The sequence below is a fragment of the Kogia breviceps genome, chromosome 14 (genome assembly GCF_026419965.1).
Source record: "Kogia breviceps isolate mKogBre1 chromosome 14, mKogBre1 haplotype 1, whole genome shotgun sequence".
NCBI lineage: Eukaryota > Metazoa > Chordata > Mammalia > Artiodactyla > Physeteridae > Kogia > Kogia breviceps.
The window spans coordinates 81,092,891-81,118,293 of NC_081323.1; the positions used below are offsets into that span (position 1 = coordinate 81,092,891).

Below are 25,403 nucleotides of genomic sequence, written 5' to 3' on the forward strand. Positions count from 1 at the left end.
AACAGTAAAGCAAGATTCATGTACTGTCTAAGGATTAGATCAAAGAAATCTATGGACCAAAGGAAGAAGGATGAAGCCGACCTATACACCTATAAATTATACTTCACAGTATACAGCTGGGAACAGGAGGAGGGATCCTCTTACTTCTGCCAAAGATGAGAAAACTATAAAGACATTCTAAGGAAGGGAATGGGTCCTATGTGACCCTATTTCATTCTACATAGACAGTAGTATTGAAGAAAATTATTTAATATTAACAGAATAGGATTTAATTTCATTCTATTTCATTCTACATAGACAGTAGTATTGAAGAAAATTATTTAATATTAACAGAATAGGATTTAATTTCTAAATTATTTAACATTACAGCCACAAATTTTGGCTAACTTTATGACCAAAAGCAAGAAATAAGGGACAGTAAGAAAGTTATAGTAGGGAAAAAAAAAAAAAATGAAAGTAATAGTAGGGACTTCCCTGGTGGTCCAGTGGTTAAGACTCCATGCTCCCAATGCAGGGGGTCTGGGTTCGACCCCTGGTCGGGGAACCAGATCCCACATGCTGCAACTAAGAGCCCACATGATGAAACTAAGACTTGGTGCAGCCAAATAAATAAATACTTTAAAAAAAAAAAAAGTAATAGTATATATAGGCACTAACCATTCTAAAATTTATTTTTTTTAATTAATTTATTTATTTTTGGCTGTGTTGGGTCTTCGTTTCTATGCGAGGGCTTTCTCTAGTTGTGGCAAGCGGGGGCCATTCTTCATCGCGGTGTGCGGGCCTCTCACTGTCGCGGCCTCTCTTGTTGCGGAGCACAGGCTCCAGATGCGCAGGCTCAGTAGTTGTGGCTCACGGGCCTAGTTGCTCTGCTGCATGTGGGATCTTCCCAGACCAGGGCTCAAACCCGTGTCCCCTGCATTAGCAGGCGGATTCTCAACCACTGCACCACCAGGGAAGCCCTAAAATTTCTTTCTTTAAGGAGATAATTTTTTAAATTCTTATATAGCAGAAATAAGAAAAAAAAAATGCCCTAATGGAAAAACAAAAAAGATTCCACGAACTATGGCATATTGAGAACTGTGAGGTTAAATGCTGTATAATACTAGTCAATGCTTAAGACAGGAAATACACACCATCCTCCTGCTTAGAATATATAATTTCATTGTGTCAGAAAATACTTAAGTCTGGTGTTTCTTAAATCTATGAGTTCAAATACATATTCAGAAAAACATGATAAGCAAACTGTATTACTACCATGATAGTAATATAAAAGTACAGCAAAAGAATACTACTTAATATTTTGCAATTATGTGTACAAGTTTTTTAAAAAATAAAGAGTTAACACACTACATATTGGGTAGAAGGTCACAGAATTCAGACAACTGTGAAGCATAGCACAATAAAATAAAGAATAGATGTAAAATACAGAATATGCTCTTATGGCCCAAAACTGTGGTAATGTTCTTTACATAGACACAATAAGACACTAGCACCACACGGTAATATACAAACTCATTCTGAGTAACTTCAAATATTACACTTAAATTCAAAGTTAATGCTTGCAAAACAAGGGATTGACCAAGATACTGGGAGGTAAAAAATTGAAATTAAATGTAAAAAATTACACATTCGGATAAGGTAAGAACATTCTGAAACATGCAATAAAATTTGAAAGGCTTAAATCCATAACTATTACTCAAGCAAAAAAAATATGTATTTATTAAAAATAAAAGACACAGCCTATGTTTTCCAAAAACAAATCAATCTCATTCACAAGCCCAATCTTATCCAACTATGGAAAAGTTTATAGAACTGCAAAGCCATCTCACCATGGACTCAAGAGCAGACATAAGGAATGTCACCACCATCCTGCTCTCCGAGGACTCCTCATCTTCGACGGGCAGGGCAGACATTGCTACTTGGGCCATGATCCCTAGGAAAGAGAAGTATTAGGAAAGTGAGTGGTAGAAATTCAGTGTCTTGCTCAACATATGTTTAGAGCTGTGAGGGTCCTCCATAAATTGCCTAATTTACAGTTTTCTTGCTTAAGATAAAAAATAAGACTTAAGGGCTTCCCTGGTGGCGCAGTGGTTGGGAGTCCGCCTGCCGATGCAGGAGACACGGGTTCGTGCCCTGGTCCGGGAGGATCCCACATGCTGCGGAGCGACTGGGCCCGTGAGCCATGGCTGCTGGGCCTGCGCGTCCGGAGCCTGTGCTCCGCAACGGGAGAGGCCACAGCAGTGAGAGGCCCGCGTACCGCAAAAAAAAAAAAAAAAAAAAAAAAAAAAAAAAAAAAAAATAAGACTTAAAAACCAAGTAATCTATCAATATTTGCCCCAAACTCCTATTATCCTATAAGATAGAGAATCTATCCCCCACTTTCCATCTAGTTTTAGTTCCATAAAACTAGGTCACCATCACCTCCCAAAATAAATTGAGGTATCACCCAGAACCAGTTAAGAAATCTCCCAGTGAGGAAGAGGTGATGCACTTCACAATCCAGTGATAGTTTATCACAGTTCCACAAAGGAAATAGACACAACCGCCCCCTTCTCCCATGCACACACTGATAACTCCAGAGTGGGTTAAGCAGACTGAGGTTGGATGAAGAGAATTCCTCCTTTCTTATTAAGAAGGAAATAGGCTTCAGGACAAATAAGAGCTAAGATTACTTTATAATACATTCTCTTTAGAAAACACTGTCTGATACTTCTGCATCAGCAAAGAGGCTCAGCTGAATTTCAAGCACTATAAAAATACAAACAGAGCTTCCCTGGTGGTGCAGTGCTTGAGACTCTGCCTGCCGACACAGGGGACATGAGTTCATGCCCCGGTCCGGGAAGATCCCACATGCCACGAAGCAACCGGGCCTGTGAGCCATGGCCCCTGAGCCTGCGCGTCTGGAGCCTGTGCTCCGCAACGGGAGAGGCCACAACTGTGAGAGGCCCGCATACCACAAAACAAAAACAAAAACAAACACACATAAACCATTCAATAGTAAGTGCTGGCAAGGATGTGGAGAAATGAGAACCCCTGTGCATTGCTCTTTGGAGTGTAAAATGGTACATCCACTGTGGAAAACAGTTTGGTAGTTCCCTAAAAAATTAAACAGAATTACCATGATGCAGCAATTCCACTTCTGGGTATATACTCAGGAGAACTGAAAGGAGGGACTTGAACAGTACACTCATGTTCACAGCAGCATTATTCATAGCAGCCAAAAGGTGGAAACCAAAGTGTCCACTGTCAGATGAATAAACAAAATATATTATCCATACAATGGAATGTAATTCAGCCTTAAAAAGGAATGAAGTTCTGATACATACTACAATATAAATGAACCTTAAAAATATTATTCTAAGTGAGATAATCCAGACACAAATGGATAAATGTTGTATGATCCACTCACATGAGATTACCTATAATAATCAAATTCATAGAGACAGAAAGTAGAATGATGGTTGCCACGGTCTAGAAGGAGGGAGCAATGACAATTTATTATTTAACGCATACAGAGTTTTAGTTTGGGATGACAAAAAAAGTTCTGGAGATAGATAGTGATGATGCTCACACAACAATGTGAATGTCAAAAAGAGACATGTACCACAATGTTCACTGCAGCACGATTTATGGTGGCCAGGACACGGAAACAACCTAAACGTCCACTGACAGATGAATGGATAAAGAAGATGTGGCACATATATACAATGGAATAGTACTCAGCCATAAAAAACGAAAGTGAGTTACTTGTAGTGAGGTGGATGGACCTAGAGTCTGTCATACAGAGTGAAGTCAGAAAGAGAAAAACAAATACCGTATGCTAACACACATATATATGAAGTCTAAAAAAAAAGGTACTGATGAACCTAGTGGCAGGGCAGGAATAAAGACACAGACATAGAGAATGGACTTGAGGACAAAGGGTGGGGGGGAAGCTGGGGGGAAGTGAGAGTAGCATTGATGTATATACACTACCAAATGTAAAACAGCTAGCTAGTGGGAAGCAGCCGCATAGCACAGGGAGATCAGCTCAGTGCTTTTCGATGACCTAGAGGGGTGGGACAGGGAGGGTGGGACAGGGAGGCTTAAGAGGGCGGGGACACGGGGATATATGTATGCATATGGCTGATTCACTTTGTTATACAGCAGAAACTAACACATCATTGTAAAGCAATTATACTCCAATAAAGATGTATAAAAAAAATCCCACAATGTGAATGTACTCAATGCCAGGGGAACTGTACATTTTAAAATGGTTAAAATGGTAAATTTTATGTCATATATATTTTATCAAAATTTAAAAATTAAAAGGAGAAAATATATCCCATAACGACATTCTAAGAAGTGAAAACCTAAAGCAAATTTTAAAAAATTCTAATACTAAAAGAACTGTCTTTCTATAAATAGCATGCAAATTAGATGCCTATTAAAAAGTACCCCTTTTCAATTTGGTTAATTCTAGGTGTTAGCAAGAGACCAAATAATCAAATGAAACTAATATAAAAGGATGACTAAAAAATTCATGACTGGAAGCATAAATAGAAATTCTAAAAATAAATCTGCGTATATAAGTTAATTTACTAAAGACACCTGGGTGTTCCTTAACTGAAGGCCCAATATTAGAGAACATGCTGAGCTGTTAGCATGAAAAATCATTTTGGCTAAAAATATATGTAAATCTTTTTCCCTATTATTAAAGATCATCAGGGAAGGGAGGAGGGGCAAGATACGGATAAGGGATTATAAGGTACCAACTACTATATTAAATAAATAAGCTACAAGGATATGTACAGCGCAGGAGAACATTGTCAATATTTTATAATAACTTTAAATGGAGTACAAGCTATAAAAATACTGAATCACTATGTTGTACACCTGAAATTAACATAGTATTGTAAATCAACTAAATTTCAAAAAAAAAAAAGAGGATGATTTCCCTATTATTAAAAACTGTGGGGCTTCCCTGGTGGCGCAGTGGTTGAGAATCTGTCTGCCAACGCAGGGGAAACGGGTTCGAGCCCTGGTCTGGGAAGATCCCACATGACGCGGAGCAACTAGGCCCGTGAGCCAGAACTATTGAGCCTGCGCGTCTGGAGCCTGTGCTCCACAACAAGAGAGGCCGCGATAGTAAGAGGCCCGCGTACCGCGATGAAGAATGGCCCCCGCTTGCCACAACTAGAGAAAGCCCTCATACAGAAACGAAGACCCAACACAGCAATAAATAAATAAACAAACAAACAAACAAACTGTGATCTAGCTCCACCATCTGTTAGCATGTGAATTAACTGCTAGACTAGATTTGGGCATCAAAAACTAATGAAGTATACATACTTAGGAAATAAAATTTTATAACAAAAAAATTGACACATCTCCATATCCGTTAACAAAAAGAATTTTGTTTCCCAAAACAGAAAAGGCAGTATCAAGCAAGAGAATGGTTAGAAGATAGAAATTATTTAGCATAACAACCTAGGTCGTATTCTTTTCTCTTGGATAAATAAGTTTTAAGTAAACTTATACTAAAATGTGTCTCAGTCAAAATGGACAAGGCGTATTATTTTTCCATAATAACCTTCACTTAGAATATACTATCATTATTTCTGAAAGTACATAATATATCTTAATAATCTCACTTTCCCTTTAATTCTCCAGCAGTTGAAAAAGATGTGTTCTCCTTTTACCAGTGCAATGATTTGTCAAGGTCATATAGCCACTATCAGAGGCAGAACATAACACCAGGGCAACTTCCTGCCTACTGCTGTTTCCTCTTCTCACTCTCAATTGCCGCAGATGTGCTATGATGTCAGTCACATTCAGTGTGTGATAAGAAATGGGAGGGACACCATACCGACAGCCCGTGGGGATGCCAGACGCCAGGAGAGGTCCAATTTCATTACCAGAACTTTTCAAGAGCATCTTAGGACTTTTTGATGGTAAGAACGCCGGAGGGGACTGAGTCCCATCAGGCTTGATGGGGAAGGATGCATTTCGTTTGGGGCTTTCTGGTCTCTAGAAACGGCTATATCTGGATTACAACAGAAATTCACTGAACTGCTCTTTGCCTGTCCCAAGAGGTCATTTCCCTGGATAGTCCTTAGTCAACGCTGTTCATGGAACATTCCCTGCACCCCTAACCCGATGACTGCATCCTCTCCTGTTCCCTTTGCCAGAAAGAAACTGCCATCACACAGTGGCATTAACAGTGAACACCAGAGGACACACGAGGTCAGGCTGCTGATGCCCGCTTACAGGGCATGAGGCATGATGGGATGGTCCTCACAGAAGCAGGAGCCAGGAAAGCCAGGCTGTGGGTTCCCCAGACCACGGACCTGCTCCCGGACTCCAGTGGGCAGCGGCCCTCAGGCTCCTCCCCTATGAACGGAGACTCTAAATCAGTCATTTACCATGAAGGTTCCTTTCACCTCTGACCCTATAAAATGACTCAATTTAAAATAAGAGCAAGATAAACAAAAAGAAATAAACACTTAAATATACCTATCATGTTTTGTTAGTCATCTTTTTAAAATTATTATTATTATTATTTTGCGGTACGCGGGCCTCTCACTGCCGTGGCCTCTCCCGTTGCGGAGCACAGGCTCTGGACGCGCAGGCTCGGCGCCTATGGCTCACGGGCCCAGCCGCTCCGCGGCACGTGGGATCTTACCGGACAGAGGCACGAGCCCGTGTCTCCTGCATCAGCAGGCGGGCTCTCAACCACTGCGCCACCAGGGAAGCCCCCTGTTAGTCATCTTTTTAATATTTACAACCACCCTGTAAGGGAGAAAGAGTAAGAGAAGAAAAGCAAAATGGAAGTATCCAGGGAGCCTAGAAAAAAAGACTTGTGAAGGAGATAGCATCTCATAAGCCACTAGGGCAGGAACCATGCACTCTTTCTGATTTATTTAAACAGGGGGTGTGTGTGTGTGTGTGTGTCACTAGAAAGGAACAACAAATATCACCAGGGGGTGTGTGTGTGTGTCACTAGAAATGAACAACAAATATCAGTAGGATATATGTTATATCTATCCTGTCAAAACTCATAAGTCTCCCAATTAAAAAGACCATGGAGGGACTTCCCTGGTGGTCCACTGGTAAAGAATTAGCCTTCCAGTGCAGGGGACGCAGGTACGAGCCCTCGTTGGAGAACTAAGATCCCACGCGCTGTGGGGCAACTAAGCCCGCGTGCCACAACTACTGAGCTCGCGGGCCTCAACTAGAGCCCGTGTGCCACAACGGAGAGCCCACACACACCTCAACGAAAGATCCCTCCTGCCTCAATGAAAATCCCACGTGCCACAACTGAGACCCGACGCAGCAATAGATAGATAGATAGGTAGATAGATAGATGGGTAGGTAGGTAGAAAGAAAGAAAAGAAGGAAAAGAAAGACAGATACCATCATGGGGAACTCCCTGGCGGTCCAGTGGTTAGGACTCCATGCTTTCACTGCCCAGGGTCCAGGTTCAATCCCTGGTCTGGGAACTAAGATCCCACACGCCACGTGGCACGGCCAAAAAATAAAATAAAATAAAGTGACCATGAAACAAAAATTTAAAGTACCTAAAATGGGACAGTTAGTTCTTTGGAACAAAAAGGAAAATGACCAAAATGATCATGTCCTCCATAAAACAGTAAATATAAAAATGGTAGATCCCTTTTAATCTTTTTAAACACAGAGAAGGAAGAAAAACTGAACTGAGACAATTCAGAAGGTGAGCCCAGGGACTTCCCTCGCGGTCCAGTGGGTAAGACTCCTCACTCCCAATGCAGGGAGCCCGGGTTCGATCCCTGTTCAGGGAACTAGATCCCGCATGCATGCCACAACTAAGAGTCCGCGTGCCACAGTATAAAAATTAAAAAAAAAAAAAAAAAAAGACCCCACATGCTGCAACAAAGATCCTGCATGCTGCAACTAAGATCTACTGCAGCCAAAAAAATAAAAATGAACAAATACATATTAAACACACACACACACACACACACACACACACACTACAGGAAACTAACTAAAAAAAAAAAAAAGATGAGCCCAATGTTAGACAAGAAAATGACTTCTGGGATTTGTACCACAATGTACTCATTCCCCATTGTCTTATCTCTGATGCTGTCTCGATAAAGGAGGGGTGGTGTGGGGAGAAATGGTGATCTCTCTTTGTAAGGAAGGAGGTAATAATCCAAGGCAGAAAATCAGCAGTCAAGGAAACACCTGGAAGGTATCCCTCTAGAGATGTGCTATCCAATATGGTAACCAATAACCACACGTCGCTATTTAAATTTAAATTAATCGAGATTAAGTAAAATTAAAAATTCAGTTCCTCAGTAGTTTCAGCCACAGTTCAAGTGTTTAGCAGCCACATGTAGTTAGCGACTTTTGTAGTGAAGAATCACAGATATAGAACTTTTCCATTATCACAAAAACTATACTGCTATAGAAATTAAACTATGTTGAGTAAACTTTTAAATTCTCATGACCTCTTGAGCCACCACAGTAGTAGCTATATATAGCAAAAGAATGAACTAATCAATGCAAAAGAAACTTAAGGGAACATGAGCCAGGATACAAAGGCCAATCCCAACTCTGTGTGAGCATTCTTAACTGCCAATCTCCAAGGATTTTTTTTAAATTAATTAATTTATTTGGCTGCATTGGGTCTCCGTTGTTGCGCGGGCTTTCTCTAGTTACTGTGAGCGGGGGCTACTCTTCGTTGCAGTGTGCAGCCTTCTCATTGCAGTGGCTTCTCTTGCTGCAGAGGAGAACGGGCTCTAAGCACGCGGGCTTCAGCAGTTGTGGCACGCGGGCTTCAGTAGTTGTGGCACGCGGGCTCCAGAGCGCAGGCTCAGTAGTGTGGCGCACGGGCCCAGTTGCTCCGCGGCATGTGGGATCCAACCGGACCACATGGGCTCGAACCCATGTCCCCCACACTGGCAGGCAGATTCCTAACCACTGCGCCACCAGGGAAGTCCCAATCTCCAAGGTTTATTGCTACAAGAGTATCCCCATAGAAAAGAGTACCAATGTAGCCTGCCTGAGAAAAAGAACACAGAAAAGGAACAGAGAAGTACAGTTTTATGATATAGTAAAGTTAATATGCATACACAAGACATCTGGGACGCAGATTTTCAGAATAAATTAGTAAAATTACAAAGAGCCTAACCCACTATGAGTACAGTGACCTTGCCTTAATGATCAACTAGCATCATCTACCTGTCATGTTACATATTCTTACAGAACAAGTTATTTAAATAGCTGCATAATAGCCCATCGAAATGGAATCATACAATTTCTCTCAACATCTTCATAAAATTGGCTTTTGCCTTTTTATTTCTTTATTTTAAAAATTTAATACTGAAATATAGCATGAAAATCTTTATACCTCTAAATACATAATGCTAAAATTTTTCCATTGCTACCAGAAATGTTTAAAAACACTAAATTCATCAGTCTCACCAACATATTGGAGAACTATGACCTAATCACTATGAATACCTCATTATTACTAAAACAGCTGAATTTCTTTGTTTACTAAAGAAACACTTTTCATAGTTTTATCATCTGTATTTCTTCCTGAGTGACTCATCTCCTTAGGGTCCTATGCCCATTACTAACCTGACCTCTGATGATGACCACATTGCATAAACTGTCAGAATTCTGATAATTATTTTGTGGATACAGCTCCTTAATTATTCAGCTTTTGTGTATGTGTACTGTAATTCTGTATTCTTAATGCACTATTATTTGTTTTGAACAACTTAATTTTCATTTTGATTTAACCACATACATATTTATGAAATTCTTTCTTGCATCTCAGATTTTCCTTCTGCCTAAAGTTAATCCTTTACAGTTTCTTTCTCATGGCAAACTTATTGTTTGCTAAAAATTCTTTATTCTTGAAAGATACTTTCAACTAGGATAAGAATCTGGGTTGACAAGTACTTCCTGTCAGCACATTGAGGTTATTTCATTATCTTTTGGCTTCATTATATTTTGGCTTCCATTGTTGCTATTCAGAAGTCACCTAGAATCTCTTTTAAAGGTAATCCCAATCCTCACCCCTGCTGTTTTTAAGATGTTTTCTTTGTCTTTGGTTTTCTACAGTTTCACTCTGTAGAGTGTGTGGGTAGTGTAGATTTCCTTTTATTCAGTACATTTATCATTCATTGGGCTAAGGACTGTCATCTTTCACTAGTGGCAAATTCTCAGCTATTATCTCTTCAGGTATTTGTCTCTGTCCCATTGTCAATGTCCTATCCTACACAGAGATGCAGACTAAATGTATGCTAATCCTTAAATCTCTTACCCTCTTCAGAATTTTTCTCATTTTTCCTCCCTGACTTATCTTTCTTCTGACTTATCTTACATTTCACTAATTCCTTCTTCACTTGTACGTATTCTGTTGTTAAAACCACCCATCAAGTTTTTTATTTTGTTTATAATTTTCATTTATACAATTTCTATTTGTTGCCATGTCACATTTAAAGTTTCCTAGATTTTTGGGCTTCCCTGGTGGCGCAGTGCTTGAGAATCCGCCTGCCAATGCAGGGGACATGGGTTCGTGCCCCGGTCCGGGAAGATCCCACATGCCAGTCCGGGAAGATCCCACATGCCGCGGAGTGGCTGGGCCTGTGAGCCATGGCCACTGAGCCTGTGCGTCCGGAGCCTGTGCTCTGCAATGGGAGAGGCCACAACAGTGAGAGGCCCGCGTACCACAAAAATAAATAAATAAATAAAATAAAGTTTCCTAGATTTTCAAGTTCAACATATTTCTTTTAACATAGTACGGGTAGCTGTTTTACAGTCTGTGATAATTCAAAAATCTCAAGTCTTTGCACGTGTATTTCTGATGTTTCTCATAGTTCTAGCTCATACTCACGGTGCTCGTTCCCATGTATGCCTGATTGTCTTTTACTGTATGCTGGTCGCTTTACATCAAAACACTGTTTTAAATATGAGACCTGTTATCTGGGAACAAGACCTGCCTGGGATCACCAAAATCCAAAGCTTCAGGTTCCTTGGATCACCCAGAGATGTTAACCCAGACCACAATTAGGGACGCAAGCTGGCTTATTTCTTAATCAGCCTTAACCAATTTGAGGTCTCAACTTATTGAGGGGAAGGGTCTATCTGTCCCCTGAATTTTGTGCAGATTCTGGGCTTTGATTTCAGCCTCTCATCTCACATGGTTTTCAAAACTCAAGTTCATATGGTGAAATTGGCAGATGCCCTTAGGGCAAATCAGATAGCACGTCTACTGTTAGTTCCCATTTCCTTTTTTTTTTTTTTTTTTTTTTTTTTTTTTTAAATTTTGCCTGCGCCACAGGACTTGCATGATCTTAGTTCCTGGTCAAACCCATGCCCCCTGCAGCGGAAGTGAGGCGTCCTAACCACAGGACCGCCAGGGAATTCCCCCATTTTCCTTTTAATATTAGCTTCTCATAATAGCTCTTCAAAATTCCTATCTTATCAACTTTTTGGTATTTTTACAAAAGTTTTGTTTTATAATTCTAGAACATTCTTATTAGTCACACCAACTCTGGAAACCACACCTTACTTATAATAGTCTTCTATTTTCAAGAACAATTTATGAATTAGCCAAAACTATCTTACACTGCAAGGTTACAAATACCCAATTCAAACCACCACAAGTGAACAAAGGAATTTTTATTGTTTTATTTAACAATTCAGCCTAAAACTGCACTGATTCTATACACAGCTAGATCAAGGAACACAAAAGATATCATTGGAGTTCTCTCTATTCCCTCCCTGCAGGCCTCACTTCTTGAGCAGACGGGTTTCTTTCCTAAGACAATGATGGCCACATGCATCTTTATGCTTACCACACACCTACACTGTGATCCTAGAGGCAGTGGACTATCATATCTTCCTGCTATTTTTTGCACAAAAGTTCTGGAGATTTGTGTCACAAGCCTGTCCCAAGCCCACGTGGCTAGTCAGAACAAGATTACCGGGGATACACTGTGATTGGCAGTCTAGCCAGAACCACGTGGAATAGGAAGGTAAGCAGTTAAAAGGCAAAGCAAGACGCTGTTACCAGGAGAAACGGGTTGATAAAGTGAGCCAGTACACAAAAATAATAGCTACCAGAGTCCGTCCCATTTTTTCAATTTCCTTAATTCAATTCTGAACTTTTTTTGACTTCATCTTGTTTCCCTGATTTGATTTTAATTCTCCTTTAAGTTCAAAGCTGAACTTAATTGGCCTGTTGCTGTTTCATCTTTTTATCTTTTATCCTGTCAGGTACTGTTTAATAAAAGCAATGCCTTCTTTTATGTCTCTGAAAACAGACTCCAGCCATTCTTTAAAATCTTCTTGTGTTTCTTATTGGAGATCCATTTCAGGGATTAGGTTTATCTGTGTCCTTACTGTACTGATCCGTTCTACCTCAAAATAAGCCCATAATTAATTCCATGTAAGTGTTTTTATTTGACCACACTTTTGCTTTTAATTTATCGATCCTTGCCGTTAATGCTGAACAGCAAAACAACAAACAGAAATTTTACAGTGATTCAAAGAGAACTCTAAAACACTTTCAGGGACCTTTGGTGGCGCAGTTGTTAAGAATCCACCTGCCAATGCAGGGGGGGGGCACAGGTTCGAGCCCTGGTCCAGGAAGATCCCACATGCTGCAGAGCAACTAAGCCCATGTGCCACAAGTACAGGGCCTGCACTCTAGAGCCCCCAAGCCACAACTACTGAGCCCACATGCCACAACTATTGAAGCCCGCGCACCTAGAGCCCGTGCTCCGCAACAAGAGAAGGCACCACAAGGAGAAGCCCATGCACGGCAATGAAGAGTAGCCCTGGCTCGCCACAAGAAAGCCCACGTGCAGCCAAAAGTAGATAAATAAAATAAATTAAAACACCTTCACACAGGCCATCATCACTCTAACAAAAAAATTGAGATTCTCAGTATTTCTGATTATGTTGATTTCTAAAATATTCTAAATTTTCAATGTGTTTCTGCTTCAAATTAAGGTTCAGGTCAGACTGTTCAGTCCGTGGGAGGTGGGGGGGTGGGGACCCATAACACTGATCTTGTTTCATTTATTCCATTTATGTCTTATTTCTTTTTTATGTTATTATTTTGTTATTTTCAACAAACATTTCTCCATTTCAATCTTAAAACTTACAATCTTAAGAAAATTCAAGGGACTTCCCTGCTGGCGCAGTGCTTAAGCCTCCACGCTCCCAATGCAGGGGGCCTGGCTTTAATCCCTGGTCAGGGAAATAGATCCCACATGCATGCCGAAACCAAGAGTTCACATGCCACAACTAGAAGCCTGCGTATCGCACCTAAGGAGCCCACCTGAAGCAACTAAGCCCCGGTGCAACCAAATAAATATTAAAAACAAACAAACAAATCTGTCTCAGCCACTGCTGCCTCCTAAAAGAGCCGCCTTCTACAAAAGAGCCCTTTCAATGCATCGTGCTCTGTAATTCTCTTTTCCAAACCAAGCATCCCCAGTTTGTCCTGTGCTTTACCTGTAACATGATTTCCAAAATATTCCTCAGCAGCACCATTCTCAAGATATTCTCTAGTTTGTCCAGGCAATGTCCCAGAAGTGGACAGAACATTCTGGATAAGATCAGTTTGCCAGAGACTACACTAGGACCTGTAACTCCCAGAATTTCCTTATTCCTTGCCTATTAACACAGATGAATATTTTAATATGCGTCTCTAAGAGCTTATCTCTATAGACTTAATAGGTATTTTCAAAGGGAATAAATTAGGTTGGTGTTTCGTCAGAGGTTCCATTTTACAAATACTTAATAAAAGAATACAAAGTATCACAATTTATATTAATATGGCAACACATATATTTAACATATACACCCACCTCAGCAGACAAGAGAAATAGAGCCAAAGAGACCATTCGGAAAGAAATTTAGAAATCCCTAAAACAAACCTTTGATCAAGATTGATTTTTAAAAGTCAAGGCTTTTAAGTTTTCATAGCAGGCTATGCCTAACATTTTAAGATACTAAAATTTTAATTTCTTTCTGCTGAAATAAAGCTGGTAATTTTATCAGTAAACACCAAGTGATCTCTGGAGAAGAAACAAAATACATTTGAAAGGTTAAGATTTGAAATGATCTGCAAGTGTGTTTATTTTTATACTTAAAACTTTATACCCTCTCCACCCCATTTCCAAAATACTGTTGAGATAGCTAACAAAAATAGCTAAATTTTACCTTTTTTTAAAAAGCCAGGTGAAGGGAAGAATGATAAAATTTTTAAAATGAAGGCATGGAAAGAAAATCTGCCCAAAGGTGGATCACACAAGTTCAATACTGAGTGTCACAGTAGCCAAAACACTGTCTTTGAAACAAACAAACAAACAAACACCTTATCAACTATTCAGGAAGACCCACAACTTTTCTTGGCACTAGTTTGAAATTTTTCACAAATGTGTAAGTTATACTTTTAAACTGATAGTGCAGATTTTTTAAAAGTAGCAGCTTTCTCTGCCAATACACAAAGAATGTGCCCCTTTGTCCTTACTTCAAATTTAAAAAACATTTGGTAGTTGATAAGCTGGCTCACTTGTTCTTTTTCTAACTTCGTATGAATTGGAAGAGGAAATGAAAATCAAGTAACTGTGACCTAAAAGTTCCATCTTTATCTTTTTAATGTATTGTTTACAGAAAGCAGGCAACAGAGCAAAGCTATTATGAATGGCAGCTTTGGAATCATGCCAAATTCTGAATTCAAGTCCTAGCTCCAATATTAGATATGGTTGACTGTGGGATTCTTTAATCCCAAATATACTAATCCGGAAAATGACAATAATATGTGTACTTACCTCACAAGGTTGCTATCAGAAGCTATTAAGTACCTGACAGAGCGCCTAACACAAGCATCCAATAAATTGAGTAAGCATTTAATTCTGGTGGGTTTTTTAAAATATTTATTTATTTATTTGGCTGCGTCGGGTCTTAGTTGAGGCACACAGGATCTTCATTGCGGCATGCAGGATCCTTAGTTGATCCATGCGGGATCCATACTTGCAGCATGTGGGATTTTTAGTTGCAGTATATGAACTCTTAATTGCGGCATGTGGGATCTAATTCCCTGACCAGGGATTGAACCCGGGCCCCCTGCATTGGGAGTGCAGAGTCTTAGCCACTGAACCACCAGGGAAGTCCCAGCACTTAACTTTACATTTAATTAGGGCTTTCCCTGGTGGCAGAGTGGTTAAGAATCCACTTGCCAGCACAGGGGACAGACATGGGCTAGATCCCTGGTCCGGTAAGATCCCACATGCCGCGGAGCAACTAAGCCCGTGCACCACAACTACTGAGCTTGTGCTCTAGAGCCTGCAAACCACAACTACCGAGCCCATGCACCACAACTACTGAAGCCCACACGCCTAGAGCCTGTGCTCCACCACAAAGAGAAGAGTAGCCCCCGCTCGCTGCAACTAGAGAAATCTCGCTCACAGGAACAAAGACCTGACGCAGCCAAAAATTAAAATAAATAAAATAAATTTTAAAAAGCTTTAATTACTTATCTTTAAAATACACATATATATAATACCTATTTATCTACCTATAAACTCTCCAAATCCAAGCCTGACAAATGAAAATTTCCCAACTAACTGCTTTAATTAATACTGCTAAATAAAATAACCTATTTTCTGATGGGGCAGTAAAAATAATAAGAAAGTTGTCAAAATAAATCACTGCTTTTTTTAACCATTTATTTTTTCCCAGCTTTTTTTTTGAGATATAATTGACCTATAATATTGTGTAAATTTAAGATAAACAACAAATCACTGCTTTGAAATATAGTATGTGCACCTTTTAAAGCATACATCCAACAAGCATGAAAATTTGCTTATATCAAACCTACTCCTCAAAGAGTGTTTTACAATTTAAGTTTAAAAGTCACCTTGCACCAAATACAAAAAAAAGTAAACTAGACTGAATATACAAACTGAACTAAGGAGTCTTTATTGTGAAGCTCTCAACAAACAATAGAATTTGCCCATACCAGTATTCTCCCAGAAACAGACTGTGTTCTGGGAGTTGTGTTCTGAGGGCATCACACAATACCTAACCCACCCAGAAGGCCTTCGATACGTTGGGTAAGTAGATAAATGAGTACTGTTCCAAATGTGGTAAGGTATCTCTTCTTTTCCAAAGCTTAAAACACAATGAATAGTGAACAATAGTTCAAACACTCATTTTGTTATTATAAAGAAAACTGATTTTCCTATAGGTAAGACTACAAATAAAGAAAAAAATTATGAAGTGACTATCTAATTGGGTAAAGTAACTACACCACTGTTTTACAACATACCCTAAGAAAAATACTCTAAAAGCTTTACAGAAGCAATCAACACAACAAAAATAATCAGAAAATAATTTTTTAACATATAATAAAAAATACTATGGTCTCTAGAGACAGTGTATGCAAATGGAATCAAAACACACATCAATTTTCAAAAGTATGGGACCTATATACAATCAGAAATCTTCACAGGCTCAGTCTAACCAGGGCTGATTTTAACCAAATACCCTAAATAGGATCAAACTCTTCACTACTCTCCACTTCTATAATTATACCATAATATAGTCATATATGGTACTTTAAAAAAAATTACCTCATTTGCCATACTATAAAAACAAAAAACGATCAAAAAGGATGGAAATTCTGACACATCCTAAAACATGGATGAACCGTGAGGACATTATGCTAAATGAAATAAACCAATCACAAAAGGACAAATACTGTCCAAATAATTCCACTTATATAAGGTACCTAAAACAGTCAAATTTGGGACTTCCCTGGTGGTCCAGTGGTTAAGACTCCACGCTTGCAGTGGAAGGGGCACCAGTTCCATCCCTGGTCAGGGAACTAAGAACCCATATGCCTCACAGCAGGTGCCAGGGGCTGGAAGAAAGAGGAAATGGGAATTCCTCCTTAACGGGCAATTTCAGTTTAAGATGATGAAAAAGTCCTGCAGATGGATGGTGTGATGGCTGCTCAACAATGTGACTGTACAAACTGAGCACTTAACAGTGTGTTAAGTTTTGTGTTATGTATATCTTACCAATTTTTTGCTACTCTTTTTTTTTTTTTTGACAGTACCACATGTTGTGCACGGCCCCTGAAGTGGAAGCGCGGAGTCTTAATAACCACTGGACGACTACCAGGGAAGTCCCTACCACAATTTTTAAAAAATCACTATAAGGGGACTTCCCTGGTGGCGCAGTGAATAAGACTCCACGCTCCCAATGCAGGGGGTCTGGGTTCAATCCCTGGTCAGGGAGGGAACTAGATCCCACAAGCGTGCCGCAACTAAGGAGCCGGTGAGCCACAACTAAGGGGCCCACCTACCGCAACTAAAACCCAGCACAACCAAATAAATAAATAGTTTTTTAAAAAAATAAATAAATTTTAAAAAAAATTAAAAAAGAACCTATGTCTATACCCACTAAGCCATACTCCCTCTCTCTCAATTATAAATTCGTTTTGCCTCAAGTTACTTTTTAAATAAACTAATTCTTTTAAAATCCTCTGTAATTTTTCATCAAGTTAAACCAAGTAACATGAGTCAATCCGCCATCAACTCTGACAGTCCCTGGTTATATGGAGCTTTCTTACTTTCCCACGAGGTCAAAGTGTTTAAAGCAAAGGAGTAGTGCCAGAGACAGGCATGGGATATGAAGACAAGGATTGTAGAAACAAAGAGGAAAAAAGAAAAAACAAAAACAGGGAAACTGCATCGTTAAGCATTCCAGTAAAGGAAAGACAAGAAAGAGGGAAAATGGTAAAGGAAGAAAAATGAAAGAATGGAAAATGAAGAATATTAAGATAATACCTTCAGCACTTCTGATCTAGCCACATGATTTTTTCCATAATTTTCCCATAATTTTTAATACATTCTCTAAAATACTAATTCTTAATTTTACTCTCCCAGGCAGGTAGCCTCAGCTACACTTTGTTTAACCAAATTTTATTCTTCATATTGCTATGCTGCCTTTAAGCCCATTGATTACAAGGAAACTCAATTCTACAATTATAATTAACAACTGATTAATTGCATTTCCTACTTTCTTTCAGGTAGTAACAATGAATAAGCTTAACCCAAATAAATGTAGACAACTTTTGAAGAAAAATGGTACCAATGACCTTTGGTAAACTGCTATTAATAAAATTCATGGTATTTATCTTTCAGGTAGATTACCTCTAATGCATTTGGGGAAAAGTGAAATACCATTCTCAAAGGGTATTACTTCTCAAACAACTCTTCAAAATGCCTTCCCTTAGACATACATAAAAATTACTTATCACCATCTGTTTAAGCCAGTGGTTAAGACAAGTTCATGTTAATTACACCACAGCAGTTATATGAAGAGGATTGCAATATTTTAAAAATTCATGTTTTTGGGCTTCCCTGGTGGCGCAGCGGTTGAGAATCCGCCTGCCGATGCAGGAGACACGGGTTCGTGCCCTGGTCCGGGAAGATCCCACATGCCGCGGAGCGACTGAGCCCGTGAGCCATGGCCGCTGGGCCTGCGCGTCCGGAGCCTGTGCTCCGCAATGGGAGAGGCCACAACAGTGAGAGGCCCGCATACGGCAAAAAAAAAAAAAAAAAAAAAAAAAAAAAAAAAAAATTCATGTTTTTAATGAAGAAAGAAACAATGGTAGAACTGAATTAGGTAGAATGCAATGCAAATAGCTACACACCAGTAATAACAGAAAACGTTAAGTGTTTTATTTAGTGCTCCTTTAGATAATAACAACCTGGAGCGGGGACCTTGTCTTTTGTATTTTATGTTTTGGAACACACCACTGAACTGTGGATCATCAAAAAAAAACGATAGAAGAGAGACTTCCCTGGTAGCGCAGGGGTTAAGAATCCACCTGCCAATGCAGGGGACACGGGTTCGATCCCTGGTCCAGGATCACATGCCGCGCAACAACTAAGCCCACGTGCCACAACGACTGAAACCACGCGTGCCCTAGAGCCCGCACGCCGCTACTACTGAGCCGGCCTACTGCAACAACTGAAGCTCGCACACCTAGAGCCCGTGCCCCACAAGAGAAGCCACCACAATGAGAAGCTGCGCACCACAACGAAGACCCAACGCAGCCAAAAAATAAATAAATAAATTTTTAAAATGATAGATTACCGTAAACTAATCCCACTCCTACCTGATTTGAGCTTACTTACTTTCCTCAGAAAGAAATCCATTGTACCAAAAACACTAAAAATCATTCTCACCAAGATTTGTGCCCCAAGAAAAAGAAGCCCAAAGCCTACATTTTAATGACAAAGTCTTTGTAGCCATTTTCTTAAAAGTTAGCCAAATCACTGGTGCGTGGAACTGGCGGCGGGGTGGAGTTAGGGAGCTCCAGCTGCCCTGCCTGCCCCAGCCTACCTCAGTTCCAAGCTCAGGCCCTATCTTTAGACTCTGGTGGGGGATAGGATGCTTTAGGCATCACTTGAAAGAGATAAATGCCTGTGCCATGAAAAAATAAATGAATGAGAGGAGGAAAAAAACCAAGATTAGATTTCTAATTGTATTCTGTACTCAAATCCATGGCTCCTTTTTAAACTGGAGACCTGTTAAACTTTAATTCTGTAACCAACACTAAGAAAAATTCTTAACTCTCAGTTTTCCAAGCAATCTACAGTAAGCAGTACGAATTTCTTTTGGTTCTTTAAGATCTCATTTTAAAGTAATGAAGAGCAAGCATCTAGAATAAACTTCCCTCACAACTTAACTTCCTGCGGTAGTGAACAGCTCTCACAGTGTCTGTCCTGGGGGCAGCAGCACCTGGGAACTATTTAGAAACGCAAATTCTCCGGCCCCGCCCCAGGCCTGCAGAATCACAATGTCTGGGGTGGGACCCAGCTATTGTGTTTCAACAAGCCTTCCGGGGAGGATGATGCTTGCTTGGGTTTTCAGAACTACTGGCTTAGGGGTTAAGAGTCATACTGCCTAGGTTCAAATCTTGGATTCAGGTTTACTTGCTGGGTAACCAAGAGGTAATTACCCAGCTTCTCTAGTCTTGTTCCTCATCTATAGGAACGGGGTTGTTATGAATATTAAATAAGAAAAACATACCTTAAGTGCTTAAGAGCGATGCCAGGCATATAAACATTATTCAAGCGTTAACTGTAGCTACTAACATAAACAAAGCACTTTGACGGCTGTAGACAGGAAGGGGGAGAAAGACAAAGACGGAAAAGGCTTAATCCCTACCGCTCCAGGAGTTTAATACGTAGTGTCTAGGTCAGACACGTGTATACAAAGCATAACCAAACACACTCCAAGAGGAAATAAAGACGCCAGCCTAGGAGGGGCAAACAAGTTGATTGTATGAAGAAGCAACAAATTCTGACGCAACGTTGTAAGACATGGCTTTAAAGAAGTAATTGCATGTGACCAAGAAAGAGTTCCACAGCCTCAAGCGAAGAAAAAGTCATTCCAGCCTACAGGTGTGAGCCAAGATCCCAAGAAGCGGGAGAAACTAAAGTGCAAGGCAGTAGACTACAGTGGCTGGAAAACGGACAAAGCAAAAAATATGTAGTAGGAAATAAAATCGGATATCCCAAATCCTAGGGCTTAGCGGGAAGGAGTGAGGGGGGAAACACCCGACCTCCTCAGGGCACTCTACGGCACTCTCATTTGCAAACTTCCCCTTTTGTTTCCTGAACACCCGGAGACCACTTTTATGCAGTGAACCATCAAACCATTGTCTGCAGCAAAGTTGAATGCAGGAAGGTGAGAAGTCTGCCCGGAGTCCCGCATTCCGAGGAGCGAGCACCACACCAACAGGACCCAACATCTGAACATTCTTAGACGCAAATGAGCGCAAAACCGTAACATTAAACACAAAAAAGAAACTCACTATTAAAAGGCAAAACTTGGATAAGCACAAGTAGCGGGGAAAGAGGGCAGTTTTTTGTCTTCTTCCCTGAAACCCCGACCGGGTGCTAGCAGAATCCAGACGGCTTATTTTCACAGCCTGCAGGCTGAGGTTTTCCTTCCGGTCATTGTGTTTATTTCCCCAAAAGAGCTGGCCCCGCGGGGCAGGCGCGCCGGCCGGGCCAGGGACAAAGCCCACTCCAGGCTCCACCTGGGCGCGGGTAGGGGCGGGCAGGGACAGCAGCGAGGAGGGGCGGCGCTCCGGGGCCCTCCCGCCGGCCCGCAGTTACCAGGCAGCGCGGCACCGCCCCCGCCGCCCGCCGGCCAATCCGGCGCGTCTGCTGCCCGGGCGCACGAGCCCTGGAGACACCAGGCCGAGCGCGACCCCACGGCTCGGGCCTGGCACCGCGCGCGCACCCGCATCGCCGGAGCCGGCCAATCAGCGGCCGGGCATGCGCAGCCCGCAGGCTCGCTCGCGCGCGGGCCTCACGCGTGAGGGGCCCCCCCACGCCGCGCCGGCGCGCGCGCCCCTCCCCCACGCACGCGCGTGCAAATGTCGTCCCCCGCGACCGCGTCTGCTCCTGCCCCACCCCCAACGCCGGCGGGCCGGGGTGGGGGGATGTCCTGTGGCCCCCAACACGGCCGCCGACGGTCACCGGACCCCTGTCAGTGCAGGCCCCGGAGGGGGCGAGTCTCAAATAAAGACTGTGCTCGCGATGGCAACCGGGGCGGGGGACCGGAGATGAGGCGACAGGGACTCACCAGAGTGCAGCCGCCTCCAGGCAGCGCCGGGGCCGGGGGTGCTGAAGGGAAGCGAGTGTGGGCCGCGCGCGAACTGCGGCTGCGGCGGAGCACCCTCGGGCTGAGGCTGGCTGGCGAGCGGGCAGGAGGTGAGAGGGCGAGGGGCCCGGCGTCTCGGCCAAGCTCCTGTCACCGCCGCATGGCCGCCCCGGCAGGGCCTCGCTCAGTGCCTAGATCCGCTCACAGGGAACCGAGGGATAGGCCGGAGTAACCGCGGCAGGCGGGCAGCCACGGCTAGAGAGCGCGTGCGGGAAAGCGGGGGGGCGATCGGCGGCCCCTTTCCTCTGCTCTCCGAGCTTCTCTCTCACCCTCCTCCTCTTTTTTTTTTTTTTTTTTTTTTTTTTTTGTTCCTCGAAGGCGCGCTGCGCGTGCGCACCCGCAACACCGCCCAGCGGGAGTTGTAGTCTCTTGATTCGTCCCCACCAACGCGACGGTGGGGGCACTGGACTACGACTCCCGGGAAGCCTCGCGCCGACAAGCCCAGAGCCGGAGGACGCGGCGAGCGCGGCGCCCGGCCCTCTCGGGCAAGGACTGTCAATGGAGGCGCGGGTGGTGGGAGCGAGGAACATGGCTGCACCTGGGGCCTGCGCTGCTGCTCGGGTGGGGGAGGGGAGCCGGGGCGCAGGGATGAAAATCCAGGCCGAGCGAGCTCCAGCCTGTTCCCTGCCGCTCTGCAGCCGGCCTCAGCCACGGTCCAAGGCTCGCACTCACTCTTGCACCCGAGATTCCCTGCAAATTGAGAGGCCGGACCACTGCAAAGGCCGGAGAGTCCCAGGACGGCCTGCCGCCTTCCATGCTCCGCCAAGGGACTTCCTCCGCCCTGCACCACCCTCCGGAACACAAAGAACTCCTGTTAGTTTTGAAAGCTTGCCTCAAAAGCGGCCAAAAGAGACTGTTGCCCCAACTTTGGACGGGCGAGGGAAAGGCACCCTTCTGTTTTTACTCACCCTCCAACCCCCAGGCTTTGCTCACTTTCACTCAACATTTAGAAAGTTAAAGTGGAAAAGCCATGGAGGGAAGCAGAAAACGTGGTTTGCAGCCCGTTTTGTTCTGTCAACCGCTAGGCAATTTTACTCAAGCCCCTCCCCCCGATAATTTTTTGCATCTCAACTTTCATTAGCTCGTGAATTTCGAAAATGGTGAGACGTTACTGTTCACCCAAGTTAGAAGTTCAAAAAACTCGAGCCCAGATATTTTAGATGTTTATGTAAAGAACAAAATCGAGTGATTTTGTGATGTTTCTCCCCACCAGAGATTCGGGCCCCGCCGGCCATCCTCCCCCTCCCCCTCCTCCTCGGTAGGTGGCGACCACGGCGCTTTTTCCAGCCTTTGTCGCTCGCAAGAAAACTTTCTGAGCAGCTAGTCTTTTGATGTAGGTCCAAAACCTTTCCTTTGAATTTGGGTTCACAGATTGGCGTTCCCCATCTTCTTTCTTCCATCGACCGCACCCATAAAGCCTTGTCTAGAATGTCCATGTTTGATTTCTTTAAAATTGATGGAGAATTTAAAGGTCCCTGCGAAGCAATATGATTACAGAAGACTTCCACATTTTTCCCATTTCCCTTACAATCTTTTACAGTCATTTTGTCTTCGCCTAAATCGATTAGAACTCTCCTTTGTCAAGTCTCTCCGCAGCGTTTAGTTTTTCATAAGGACAATTTTTGCCCTCATATTTCTTAACATTTTGGAATATTTAATTAAATTCCGTCTTACCAATACCAAGTACGACTGACATATTTAGGAACAAACATTAACTCTTGAGAAGCCTACAACTCAGCTGCTAAGAGCAGCCAGCCTACGAGCTGCAAACTCAGCTGCTGGGAGCATCAGTGAGTATGTTTTATAGAGGGACTGGTGTCCTGAACGGTTTCTTGGGAAGACTGGGAGGTTGAGGACAGTGAAGGGAGCATGCACTGGGTGTGGTGGAGCCATGGAGTAGCATTGGAAGGGTGTCACAAAGTGAGTTAGTAAAGCAAAAGTTCATTTAGTCGAGATTACCCTTGCCATTGACTTATTTAGGAGACAGTCCCTTCGCTTTTTATGAATTGAACAGCTCAGTGTGAAATTCTGCTGCTGCTTCATGAACTCCAGCTTCCTTGGAGGTTGAAGCTGTTCCTAAAATGATCAAATCCTAACGCAGGTCCTAAAACTTTAGCTGGCTTTGAATTGCCTCTAGACAGAAAGCTGGCCCTTTGGGGACAATGAACAGTGATTGGAAGGGTACGTGGTGTGAACAGTGTGTAGAGACCAAGCTTTTTTCCCATTGTATGGCTGTTGGCAGGTGTAACCCTCAAATTCATGTCTCACAGTCATAAATCTCATGCATTTTCAGTTTTCCCTGAGGCCTGGCTTACCACCTTGGCTGCTAGTGATACGCTTGTTGCTGTTTGTTAGCCAGTTTCTCCCTCACCTCATTGGTACAGATGCTATGTTAATGGTGACCAGAGTTACAAGCCACTTGGATACCAGCTCAGTACATCCAGTTGTTTTTCCAGCACAGGATTGCACTGCTGTTTTTTGGGTTGAGCAAGAAATGAAAAAATAAAAAATCATTGATTTGTATTTAGGGATGATTTCGTGTGGAATCCTTTGTTTAAAACACACTCAACTTAACTTTGTTTAGAATCACATTCAGCATAACAAGATGTGTGTACCAAGACCAAGATCGCAGGAAGAGAAGGTTCCCAGCTCTTGGCTCCTGCTCACTTGAGACATGAGTAAACAGAGGCCAACAGTTGGCAGAATCATGCAGCTTATCTCAAATTATTTTAAATATTTCTCTCCTTTTAATGTTTAACTTAGTGGATGCAGTCCTGCAGATGAGTGTCCAAATAACATGACACTCCATTCTACTGCATACAGTAACCCCTCCTTATCCATGGGGGATACATTCCAAGACCCCTAAGTGGGTGCCTGAAACCAAAGATAATACTGAACCCTCCACATACTACATTTTTTCCTATATGCCTATATGTAGATACCTATGATAAAGTTTAATTTATAAGTTAGGCACAGTAAAGGATTAATAATAACATAGAATAGGGACTTCCCTCGTGGTCCAGTGGCTAAGACTCCGTGCTCCCAATTCAGGGGGCCCTGGTCAGGGAACTAGATCCATATGCCACAACCAAGATCCTGCATGCCGCAACTAAGAGCCGGCAAAGCCAAATAAATAAATAAATATTTAAAAAATAAAAAGATCATGTCCTAGAAATTTCCGGTGAGAGAAAGTATTCATTAAAAAATAACATAGAATAATTATAACAATATATATTGCAATAAAAGTTATGTGAATGTGGTCTCTCTCAAAATATCTTATTAGGACTTCCCTGGTGGTCCAGTGGTTAGGACTCCATGTTTCCAATGCAGGGGGCGCTGGTTCGACCCCTGTTTGAGGAGCTAGTATCCCACATGCTGAGCGGCGAGGCCAAAAAATAAAATTTTAAAAAATTTCAAAATGTCTTATTATACTGTACTTACCCTTCTTGTGATGATGTGAGATGCCAGGTAGCACCAGGGTTAATCTGTCCTTCCGTGTTTTATGCCCTGGTGCCTCCTTTGCACTTTTATGAATGTAGGTTCTATTGGGCGTCTTCTTCCAGAAGAGCCCAGTTTCATCACAATTGAAGACTTGCTTTGGATAATATTCTCTGTCCTTAATCAACTTCTTCAACTCTGCTGGAAGTGTGGCAGCAGCT

General features: G+C 42.3%; 1 protein-coding gene across 7 annotated transcripts in view; it reads right to left on the bottom strand.

The window, feature by feature from the left end:
• Nucleotides 1-22,046, bottom strand: part of GTF2I (general transcription factor IIi) — a 97,349-nt gene extending 75,303 nt beyond the window's left edge. For 2 of the 7 annotated variants that reach the window (XM_059038391.2, XM_059038387.2), the window contains exons 1-2: nucleotides 21,667-22,032; nucleotides 1,830-1,933 (exon numbers count right to left, since the gene is read on the bottom strand). In XM_059038391.2, the coding sequence (XP_058894374.1) occupies nucleotides 1,830-1,928 (99 nt within the window). In that variant the 5' untranslated portion in view covers nucleotides 1,929-1,933; nucleotides 21,667-22,032. Of the gene's footprint in view, nucleotides 1-1,829; nucleotides 1,934-21,666 lie in introns of all 7 variants that reach the window. The other 5 variants (XM_059038392.2, XM_059038388.2, XM_059038384.2 and 2 more) reach the window with 5 other exon arrangements.
• Nucleotides 22,047-25,403: the final 3,357 nt, after the last annotated feature.